Source organism: Cnephaeus nilssonii, assembly GCF_951640355.1.
Source record: "Cnephaeus nilssonii genome assembly, chromosome: 24".
NCBI classification, from domain to species: Eukaryota; Metazoa; Chordata; class Mammalia; order Chiroptera; family Vespertilionidae; genus Cnephaeus; species Cnephaeus nilssonii.
The window spans coordinates 12,768,901-12,780,925 of record NC_137095.1 but is presented as its reverse complement, the minus strand read 5'-3'; the positions used below and the strand labels follow the sequence as shown (position 1 = coordinate 12,780,925).

Genomic DNA, 12,025 nt, shown 5'->3' with positions numbered 1-12,025 from the left:
GTGTCATTGTTCTGAGCCTCATTTTTCTTGTTTATCGATTTGCTTCTTTTTTGTTTTGCTTTGTTGTAGCCGGAACGCCCTGGAACGATGCCCACGGACACAGAGATGAGATGAAGCTTAAATTAAATAACAGAGCAAATGCAAATAGCCTGGCACGATGACGCTCAGTAAATCCTGGCTGCCCTGCTGAGTTCAGTGGCACAGTAAATTCCATTATTGTTCCTAGTTATTTACTCCCCTTCTTGTGAGAGGATGTTAGGCCACACAAATAATAATAATAATAATGTCATGCACTGATTTAAATGTCAACCTGATTACGACATGGAGAATGGATTTTAAGATCCATCCAAGGAAGAGAGGATTGTGGCTGAACTAGACTGGAGGGAGGAGGTGGCATCGGGCAGACGGGGGTGGGGGGGGGGGGATGTGTTTTGAATGCAAAGCCCCGAGAGTTTATGGACTGATTCGATCCGAGAAATCAAAACGATCAAGGAAAAGCAACCGGTGGATATTGATGCCATTAACTGGGAAGAAATATGGGAATTAGTTTTGTTGTGTTTTTTTTTAAATCAAGAGTTCACAGTAATTGGAATGCCTGTAAGATATTCAAGTGAAGATGTCAAATTTCCAGAGACGTGTTGGTTACATAACTGTGCCTTTTGAGAGAGAAATGGGGTGCTACTCGTGATTATAACCGGATAACAAGTATACGTGGGGGCCGTTCCGGAACGCTGGGGTGCTTGTTCACCTGGATACAAGCGTCTGGAGCTTCATGGCATGGACGAAAAGGGGCCACGTGCTAACCAGATGAACTCAGGGAAGGCCTGCGTGGCGGCCTTGCAAACTCAGAGACCTAAAGTAACCACAAAGGATGGTCTGAAATTAAACTTTTTTGCATTGAAAAGTAGTCTACTACGGTGTGTAGTCCTGTCCTAGGCCGGTATCTTCCCTCACAAAGACCAACTGTGATCTTTAACTGAGCCCATACTGTCTTTTTGCATCTAAGATAACATACCTTTGGAATGTCAGGGTAGCGTGTAACTTCCCTTTTCCCGGACCCCTCAGGGCATACCCAATGCACCAGAAAGAGACCACAAACCCCCCTCACTGTTATGGAGTTAACTAGAGGCCCGATGCACGAAGATTCGTGCAAGAATGGGCCTTCCTTCCCCTGGCTGCCGGCACTGCCTTCGCTCTGGCCGGAGCCGCCTTTTCGCTCAGACCCGGAGCAGCCTTTCCACCTTCCCACGCTGCTCAGAGGCCGGGAGTGGCTGGGGTGGTGTGGAACGCCCCCGGCCGCTCAGTGCCTGCCTATGCAAATTAACTCACCATCTTTGTTGGGTTAATTTGCATACTCACTCCTGATTGGCTGGTAGGTGTCACGAAGGTATGGTCGATTAGCATGTTACTCTTTTATTAATGTAGATGGTTGACCGTTCACTGTCCTTCACCCACCTAAGTAAAACAAGCAGGTGTCTACCCTTTTATGTTTTACCCAATCCCAGACGTTTCCTGCCTTTGCTTCGTCCCGCCTCCCTCATCGGTCACCCATGGATTGCACGTAACCCACTTACATCTCTTCCTTGGATGGTAATGTATAAAACAAGCTGAGGAAAATGCCATTCTCCGGGGCATTCTCTCAGTACGTTGAGTTTCTGCTTCCAGGCTGTTGTCAACAGTTTGGCTCAAATAAACTCACACAAAAAAAATTCTTTGCAGGTTCGAATTCTTTACAGGTTACATTAACCATGGGGAGGTCTGGACCAGAGAGAGACACGGGTGGAGGCAGCCCTGACCCATGGATGGCGTAGGAAGGAGGAAGCCACGCTGGGGAGAGCGTCCTGGGAATAAGAAGAGGGAGAGAGGAAGCAAGACAGAGCCTGGAGCTCGCTGGTGTGGAGAAGTCAGGCAGAAAATGAGGAGACGCCGTGGTCCTCGCCCCGTGGCCCCAGATGCTGGGGTGACGGAGTGGCATCTGGGTTGGAGAGTAAATCATTCTGGGCATCGCTGCCTCGGGCCTCAACAAAACCACAAGTCCTTCATTTCCAAGGACAATGATTGCAATGACCCTTCTGATGTGATCTTCAAAGCCACAGACAGCAGAAGAATTCTTTTTTTTTTTTTTTAAGGGAAAAAAAGGAAATAAACAGCCAACAGAGGGAAGATTTAGCAGGAAATGCGTATCCAGGCTCTGTCCATACTCTAGCGCAGACTAGTGGGCGTCCCTGCTAAAATTCCATCTTTGCCATTTCAACCCACCACGCGTGACCTCGCCGGGCTCATCTGGACCATGAGATAGATGAGCTGTAAAATACATATCACAGTCAACTATAATTTAAGGCAGTTAGGGGCAATCAGGAAGGCAGGCAGGGATCGGGCCTAAACGGGCAGTCGGACGTCCCTCGAGGGGTCCCAGATTGGAGAGGGTGCAGGCTGGGCTGAGGGACACACACACACACCCCCATGCACGAATTTTGTGCACCGGGCCTCTAGTGCATATATATTTATAAAAAAAGAATGTAAGGACAGACATGGAGGCTTTGGAAAAGGTTCTCCTGGCGGCCTGTGGGCCATTCTGCTTGGGCTCGGGAGGCCAGATGGCCATGAGGACAGCCTCAGCCCTGGATCTTGGGGCCCTCCCCTGCTGGCCATCTTGTGGCGGCCATCTTGTGTCCACATGTGAGCAGGATCTTTGACCACATGGGGGCATCCATCTTGTGTGTTGGATGATGGTCAATCTGCATATTACTCTTTTATTAGATAGGATAGAGGCCTGGTGCACGGGTGGGGGCCAGCTGGTTTGCCACAGGCCTTTGCAAACCTCCAGCCCCCTGACCTGTAAACTGCCCATTTGGCATAACCCTTTGGCCGACTTCCCCTGTAATCTTTGTCCTTCCTCCTACTACCAGCAGCTGTGGTGGGGGGCAGAGCAGATGTTTGTGGGTGCCCTGCTGCTCTCCCACACTCCTGGCTGGATTGGAATCAGCGCTCATGTAGGGTTCCACCCTGTCTCTACTGAACGGGCTTGGGGAGTGGCCGGCAGCCGGGACCCACCAATTGCCCGTATGCCATGTCCAATATGGCACCTCTGGGTGCTCAACCCCTGCCAAGGCAAAGTAGAAACATACCGCCCGGCTACCTCCATCTCCGCCCCACCCAGCCCCGGACTGAAGAGACGGAACCAGCTGTCAAACAGCCAGTTTCGGATTTCAAACGGAACGCCGTCGTAATAACCCAAACGGAGAAATGGCATACGTGTTTCCTACAAAGAGTTCCCTAATTGGACTGTTCAACAAGACTGGAAACGGTATTGGATTCCCATTCCGGCCAGGTTTGTAACTAATTTCCATTTGTCAAGCCTCAGTGACGAGCAAATATAGCCCTTGAAATGTCAGTGGCTGAGGCACACTTTTTTATTTCAAGTGTCGTTCAGTGACACGTGCAGAATGCTCTTAATTGATTTTGAGCGCTACGGTAATTCACAGCATTTCGAAGAATCGATATGACAGACAGTACCTTATGTGCAAATATTAATAGCCTCTCCTTTTTGGATATTCATGAAGTTCGTGCACGGGGCGGCGGGGGGGGGGGGGGGGGAGGGCTGTCCCTCAGCCCAGCCTGCACCCTCTCCAATCTGGGACACCTAGAGGGATGTCCGGTGGGATCGGGCCTAAACGGGCAGTCGGACATCCCTCTCACAATCCAGGACTGCTGGCTCCCAACTGCTCGCCTGCCTGCCTTCCTGATTGCCCCCAACTGCTTCTGCCTGCCAGCCTGATCAACCCCTAACCACTCCCCTGCAAGCCTGATTGCCCCTAACTGCCCTCCCCTACAGGCCTGGTCACCCATAACTGCCGTCCCCTGCAGGCCTGGTCCCTCCAACTGCCCTTCCCTGCAGGCCCGGTTGCCCCCAACTTCCCTCCTCTGCTGGCCTGGTCACCCCTAATTGCCCTCCCCTGCTGGCTTGATCACCCCCAACTGCCCTCCCCTGCTGCCCATCTTGTGATGGCCATCTTGTGTCCACATGGGAGCAGGATCTTTGACCACATGGGGGCATCCATCTTGTGTGTTGGATGATGGTCAATCTGCATATTACTCTTTTATTAGATAGGATAGAGGCCTGGTGCACGGGTGGGGGCCAGCTGGTTTGCCCTGAAGGGTGTTCTGGATCAGGGTGGGGGTTCCCTTGGGGCGTGGGGCGGCCTGGGCGAGGGGCCTGTGGTGGTTTGCAGGCCGGCCATGCCCGCTGGCAACCTAAGCGGAGGCCCTGGTATCTGGGATTTATTTTCCTTCTACAATTGAAACTTTGTAGCCTGGAGCGGAGGACTGGGCCAGCCAGGGTGTGCGGAAAGCTTGGGCTCCACGTCCACATTCACTCTGGGGCATGCCTGAATCTTGGGGTGCATACATCGCTTGCTGAAGGGTTTGGAGCCTCGCATGCTTCCCACAGTGGGTTCTGTTTTTACTTTCTTTTATTAATTTTTAATCCTCACCCGAGGATTTTTTTTTTAAATTGATTTCAGAGAGGAAAGGAGGAGGAGAGAGAGAGAGAAACATCCATGATGAAAGAGAATCATTGATTGCCTGCCTCCTGCACGCCCCCTACTGGGAATCGAGCCTGAAATCTGGGCATGCACCCTGACCAGGAATCAAACTGTGACCTCCTGGTTCATAGGTCGACGCTCAACCTCTGAACCAGGTGGCCAGGCATCATCTTAACCTCTTGATCAGCCCAGAACTTCAGCTGTCCTTTGGAGAATTTTTTTTTAGGACATTTAGGACATTTAACATATACATATTCTGATATATACCAATGCATATGAGGATGTGCAATATATATTCTATGATTAAATGATGAGAGTCCAGGAGGAAATGGGATTTGCTCTGAGCCTCTTCCTAATTTAGCGACCGTGCATGGTTACAGGAGCGGCTAGGGCTGATGCGAGTCTTACGGGGGGGTGGGATAAAGCAGCCGAGGGGGGTTGAAATGTAGGGCACGGAGCTGTCCTGGGTGGTGGGAGCCAGTGAAAAGCAATGTGAACATCCACTGGGGCTTTCTTTTCTGGAGGGGGAAGGGCGGGGAGAGAGAATTCATTACTGACATTTATTGGAGACGCTGCCTTCTCTCCAAGCCCCTCAGGGAACGTTTCATCAGATGCCCCAAGTGTGAAACCGGAGCCTGCCTTTCATCAGAAACCCGAGGCTGAGGCTGTCCTCATGGCCATCTGGCCTCCGGAGCCCAAGCAGAATGGCCCGCAGGCCTCCGGGAGAACCTTTTCCAAAGCCTCCATGTCTGTCCTTACATTCTTTTTTTATAAATATATATGCACTAGAGGCCCGGTGCACAAAATTCATGCATGGGGGTGTGTGTCCCTCAGCCCAGCCTGCACCCTCTCCAATCTGGGACCCCTCGAGGGATGTCTGACTGCCCGTTTAGGCCTGCCTTCCTGATTGCCCCTAACTGCTTCTGCCTGCCAGCCTGATCACCCCCTAACCACTCCCCTGCCAGCCTGATTGCCCCTAACTTCTCTTCCCTGCAGGCCTGGTCACCCCTAACTGCCCTCCCCTGCAGGCTGGATCGCCCCCAACTGCCCTCCCCTGGGGGCCATCTTATGGCAGCCATCTTGTGTCCACATGGGGGCAGCCATCTTATGTGTTGGCGTGACGGTCAATTTGCATATTACTCTTTTATTAGATAGGCTATTCTTTTTAATTTCAGAGATGAAGGGAGGGGGAGAGAGAGAAACATCAGTGATGAGAGAGAATCATGGGTTGGCTGCCTCCTGCATGCCCCCTACTGGGGATCGAGCTCACAACCCCAGGCATGTGCCCTGATCGGGAATCGAACCCTGACCTCCCCATTCATGGGTGGACGCTCAACCACTGAGCCACACGGCCAGGCTCCCCACACTTTTCCGACTTGGGGGAGATCCCTGGGCGCCCTCCTGACTCTGGTGGCCACGCCTTCCCCTGCTGACACCTGGCCCACTCTCTCAGGCCCCCCTGGACCTCCAGCCAGGCGGAGCCCAGGCTTCCAAAGGCATCGCATTTCCTTCGCTTGTCTACCTTGACCGTGGATGCCACTCATCCCGTGTGGACTTGCTCCACAAATACGTTTCCTCCTCCTCCTCCCTTGTCACGCTAACATCTCGTTTTCCTGACAGCAGGAACTGCGTTTAATACAATCATGACTGGCTATCAGGCGCACACACACGATGCTAACCTTTCCACGTGCGTTTTCTCTATAAACACAGAATAAGCCCATGAACAGGAATTCTCATTCTCGTTTCAAGATGAAAAACATTCCAGTAAAGTTCAAGGCTTGGTCCTGGATCCCGTACATTGTGAGGGGCTGAGTCAGAATTCAAAGACCTTGCTCGTCGTTTCATGTCTTTAGACAATTTTTAAAATTGTACTGATTTCTTTTTTTAATACGTTTTTAGTGATTTCAGAGAGGAAGGGAGAGGGAGAGAGAGAGAGAGAGAGATAGAAACATCTACGATGAGAGAGAATCATGGATTGGCTGCCTCCTGCATGCCCCCGACTAGGGATGGAGCCTGCAACCCAGTCAGGTGCCCTTGACTGGAATCGAACCCAGGACGCCAATGCTCTATCCACTGAGCCAAACCGGCTAGGGCTAAATTGTATTGATTTTAGAGAGAGGCAGGGAGAGGGAGAGAGAAACAATTGCCTCACGCATGTACCCCGACCAGGGACCAAGCCCACAACCTGGGTACATGCACTAATGGGAATCGAACCGGTGACCCTTCACTGCACGGGATGATGCTCGACCAACTGAGCCACGCCAGCCTGGGCAGGCCTTGCTCTTCAGGACGTACCATCCTACCCAACAGTCTTGTCCCTCCACCGGGTTTCCGATGATCTAAAGCCCCATGCTGACTCCAGACAGGAAGCCACATCCTGCAGCAGCCTCGCTCCCAGTCCATCCTACATCACCTTCCTGAAGCCCGAGCCGAGAAAAGGAGCTCAGGTTGGCAAAGACACACAGACCCGGGATTCAGCGGGAGCCGCTCTGCCGTCAAACCACAAAGCACCCAGGCAAACAGCAAAAAACGTGCCCGTGTGACAGCGCCGAGGCTGCCAACGCTGACCGGATCGTCACACGTGTTCCGCGCGTTGATCAGGAACCGCATTGGCGGGTGGGGGGTGCCACTGGGGGAGGGCCCGGGGCGTGGGAGCCGGAGCGGCGCCCGCGTGCTGCTACCCTGGCAGCCCCCGCGGCGTCCCCCACGAGCGCGAGGCACGGGGCGAGATGAGAACACGACGGAACGAGATGCCTGCCTTTCCATCCAAGTGCACTGGCGTCCGCCCAGGAAAAAAGCAGGGCGGGCTGATGAAAAGCGTAGGCAAGGGTCCCCAAGTCTCGCCACTGTGTCCTCGACCGGGGAAACCATAAAACGGTGGTCATCTGAACAGCGTGTAGAGCTCACAAGCACTTTTTCTTTTGTTTGTTTGTTTTGAATATACACGGAGTGGCCAGATGATGATGATCTCTGAATGCATAAGAATCTGGCCACTCAGTGTATATCCTATAGAATAAAAGGCTAATAAGCAAATTGTCCCCTCGACCAGGAGTTCGACCAGTAGGCAGGCCGGCCAACCGCCCATGTCCCCTCCCCGTGGCCAGGCTGGCCGGACCCCACCCATGCACGAATTCATGCACCGGGCCTCTAATATATATGTGTGTATATATATATATATATATATATATATATGCACACACACACATACACGCACACACACACTGAGTGGCCAGATTATTATGCGTTCAGAGATCATCATCTGGCCCCTCAATGTATATTTTTATTGATTTCAGAGAGGAAGGGAGAGGGAGAGACAGCTAGAAACATCCATGATGAGAGAGAATCATGGGTTGGCTGCCTCTTGCATGCCCTTTAGTAGGGATCAAGCCTGCAACCATTGTGACCTTGACTGGAGTCAAACCCAGCACCCTTCAGTCCACAGGCGGGCCCCTCTAGTTTCCAGACGACCTAGAAAAGTCATGATTCTTCACCCCTTTCGGCCTCGTGTGCACCTCCTTGGGCGACCCTAACACCCACCACAGTCTTCCCCAGAGGCTAGAGAAGCAACGCCAAGCCTTCCGTCTCCTTGAGGCACGAGGAAAGAGGGTCTGGCCTGAATCAGTAAGACCCTTGGGATCTCCCGTCGAAAGCGGTTCAGCTAACTTCCTCTCCGAAACTCCAGGGCCCTCCTCGTCCGTGGCGGTTGGGGGAAGAGCCTGAGATCCATCACGAGATACCATTGTATGGAGTATCTGCTCTGGGTCCTCTTTATGTTTTTAAGATATTTGTATTGATTTCAGAGAGGAAGGGGGAGGGAGAGAGAGAGAGAAACATCAATGATGAGAGAGAATCATTTATCAGCTGCCTCCTGCACGCCCCCTAATGGGGATCAAGCCCGCAATCCAGGCATGTGCCCTGACCGGGAATCGAACTGTGACCCCCTGGTTCATAGGTTGACACTCAACTACTGGGCCACGCCGGCAGGTCTGATCCTCTTTTTTTTAAGTATAGTGGAACTGCCCTAGCTGGTTTGGCTCAGAGCGTCGGCCTGCAGACTGAAGGGTCTCGGGTTCGATTCTGGTCAAGGGCACATGCCTGGGTTGCTGGCTCAATCCCCAGTGGGGGGCATGCAGGAGGCAGCTGCTCAATGATTCTCTCTCATCATTGATGTTTCTATCTCTCTCTCCCTCTCCCTTCCTCTCTAAAATCAATAAAAATACATTTAAATTTTAAAAATAAAATAAGATAAAGTATAGGGGAACCTCAGTTCTCGAACTTAACTCGTTCCAGAAGACGGTTCGAAAACTGAATCGTTTTTTCCCATTAGAAATAACGTCAATTGAATTAATCCGTCCCAGACCCCCAAATGATCCCCTCCTTTTAACTTATATACGGTACATATCTAAGGTACTATTTAATCTAGAAATAAACACTTTAAAAACAAAAACGGACATGACATGGAAACGAAAACTTAACCAAAAGGAAAGGAAATGTACAGTGAAAAATAAAAATGTAATGATAAATAATAAGTAGCAAAAAAAGCAAACACACACACACACACACACACACACACACACACACACACAAAATATTCACAGCACAGTTTCCTGAGATGTTAACAGCGGTAAACTGACTCACAGTCGGGCATTCTCCCCTTCGTCTGTCGCCTTGAGAGACGCGTGAGGGATCCCACAGGTATCGGCATGAAAGGGTTGTCGGGTGGGGGAGCGAATTGTTCGAGACGGGAGACACTCGTTCGAGAACCGAGGTTGGACTATATGTCAGAGTTCTGATTGGTTCCATCAAGACAGAAGGTGACTCATGGGGACAGTTTTGGGGGCTGGCTCAAGGCTAGGCCAGGAATCCAAAAAATTCTACAACCAAAGTCTGACCAACTCGAGCGCACAGGGGAAGCTCGATCCCATTATTTTAATGTTCTGGTTAATTGCGGGCTAAGCAGGGTATATGGAACATAATTAAATCTTCCTTTGACTGAGAATCCTGCCTTCCCCCGGAGCGATCATTCTAAATATCAATTATCAACCCCCACCGGTGGGAATTCAGGAGGTTGCGCTCAACTAGCGGTGACTTCCGAGCCGACGGGAAATTTATTTTGAGGTTCGCTCCCACCCCCCAGCACCACCAGCCCAGATGCGTCCTTGCCTTTTACGCACCGGATAGAATGAGTCAAAAGACACGCCGTCATGGGATCTTGGAATTGTTTGGGGCTAGCCCAGTTCCCCAATTAGGTGGTTACCTGACCTTGGGTGCGGGAGGCGGGCGCGGGTTGGGGTGGGGGGTGGGGGAGGTGGGTGGCTATTTTGTTTCTGAGACTCGGTTTCCTTATCTGTACACTGGAAGGTTGAATTTATTCATTCTTTAACTTTTCAGGGTTACAACTGTCATTAAGAATCGGAGGAGCCCGGCCAGCGTGGCTCAGTGGTTGAGCGTTGACCTAGGAACCAGGAGGTCAGTGTTCGATTCCCTGTCAGGGCACATGCCTGGGTTGCAGGCTTGATCCCCAGTAGGGGGCATGCAGGAGGCAGCGGATCCGTGATTCTCTCTCATCATGGATGTTTCTCTCTCTCTCTCTCCCTTCCTCTCTGACAATAAACATTTTTTTTAAATAAACATTTCTTTTAAATCAATAAACATTTTTTTAAATAAAAAATAAAAAGAATTAGAGGAAAACTAAGACCATTTTTTTTACAACGGAAGTACACAATATTTACATTCCACATCAGGCCAGAGGTACCACAGCCCATCCTCCGTGACCCCCCGTTCACGGCCTTCAGATTTCCACGACCCCTGGGACCCCCCAAACCCAGGCATTCTCCGCATCCAGTGAAGCTCACGCCTCTACCCGAGTTTAGAAAGCAGTGGTTCTTGGCCTTCGCTGCACAGGGAGACCACCCAGGGCGTCTTCTAAACGTCCATGGCCAAGTTGCTCCCACACCAATTAAATCTGATTTGGGGGGGGGGGTCCCCGGGTGATTCTAGGGTGCAGACAAATTTGCTTAGGTCCAGAGTTCTCAAACCTAGGAATGAACAGAACCACTCTGTAGGGAGGCCAACGCCCAGACCCTGGCCCAGGGCGATTTTTTTTTATTTTAATTTTTATTGATTTCAGAGAGAAAGAGAGAGGGAGAGAGAGATAGAAACATCCATGATGAGAGAGAATCATCGACCGGCTGCCTCCCGCACACCCCACATTGGGGATCGAGCCCGCAACCTGGGCATGTGCCCCGACCAACTGGGAATCGAACCAATCGAACCGTGACCTCCTGGTTCATAGGTCAACGCCCAACCACTGAGCCACGCTGGCCGGGCCCCCCTGGGCAATCCTGATTCCTTCTGGCCGGACCCACCTGGGCAGGGGCACTGTGAGCAGCTCTAAGGCAGGCACTGTGTGGGAACCCAGGACACACTTAGCCGCAGCTCGGAGGAGTGGCTTCCCGGCTACCCCTCGCCTCCTGCGCTGGGCCTCCCACTCAGGCTGGAGTTCCGTTCCGCCTTGTTGAGGGACAGCATCAACACGTCCTCCTGTGCCAGACGGGCTTTTTCCCCCCTGCTTTCTCCTCTCCTGCAAACCCGATCCCGCCGCCTGAGCCTCTAATCCCACCGGGTTCAGCGATTTCAGCAGAGCTCTCAGCAGCAGCTCTCAGTCCCCGTTCAGTATCGAACCACCAGAGCATCCCTCGGGCCCGCCTCAAGGTGAGAGCCTCAAGCTGCAGACTCCGGGGCTGTGATCCTGGCCGGTGAGCAAACCAACCCAGCCCGGGCACCACCGGAGGGGGGGCCTGCGGGGAGGAGCCCCGAGACCCAGCCCGCCAGGTGGCCCGTCTGCAGCCCCGCGGCCCCTTCCTACCTGAAGCGTGTGCAGCAGGACCTGCAGCCCGCTGCCTTCTGGCTCTGCCATGCCCTCCTCCCAGGGTGCGGGGCGGCGGCTGCCTGCGCTCGGCCGGGTCTGGGCTGGAGAGGCGGCGGCCGCCCGGCTGACCTCGCCGCCCGCCTCGTGGGACGCTCGCTGCACGGAGACCTCCACTGCACACACTCCTGTGTGCAACCCTAGACCTCGGCTCAGGCGCACATGGCCCCCGGCTCCCACGGTGGGGATTAGGTGAGCCCCGGGGTGGGGGGGGCCGAGCATGCGGGCGCCGGGGGGGTTGGAGAGGGCACGGGGCGTGAGTCACTCTCCCACCTCCAGGCCCATGCGGGAGCCACCCTGGATGGCTGACAGGCATTCCCAGCTGACCGGGGCAGGCTCCCTGCGGAGGCTCGGCCCTCCCCGCCTGTCCCCTTTCCTTTATTTTGGTTTGTTGCCGGCTCCCGGGTAACAAGAGACCCAAGAGCGCTTGCACAACTGTGGCGGGCTGGGCACCGCGGCCCAGGGCCCCCTGAGGTCCCAGGCTTCGGGACAGGAGCCCTGGCTGAGATGGAAAACAACCGCCCGGTGGACACTTTCCCCCGGCCGACCGGGT

General features: G+C 53.0%; 1 protein-coding gene across 1 annotated transcript in view; it reads right to left on the bottom strand.

The window, feature by feature from the left end:
* The window catches only part of AGBL1 (AGBL carboxypeptidase 1), a gene marked incomplete at its 3' end in the record, with an annotated part of 254,689 nt that extends 243,211 nt beyond the window's left edge, over positions 1-11,478 (bottom strand). Inside the window, exon 1 of the mRNA XM_079764228.1 lies at positions 11,413-11,478. Within this exon, the coding sequence (XP_079620354.1) occupies positions 11,413-11,463 (51 nt within the window). The 5' untranslated portion in view covers positions 11,464-11,478. The remainder of the gene's footprint in view (positions 1-11,412) is intronic.
* Positions 11,479-12,025: the final 547 nt, after the last annotated feature.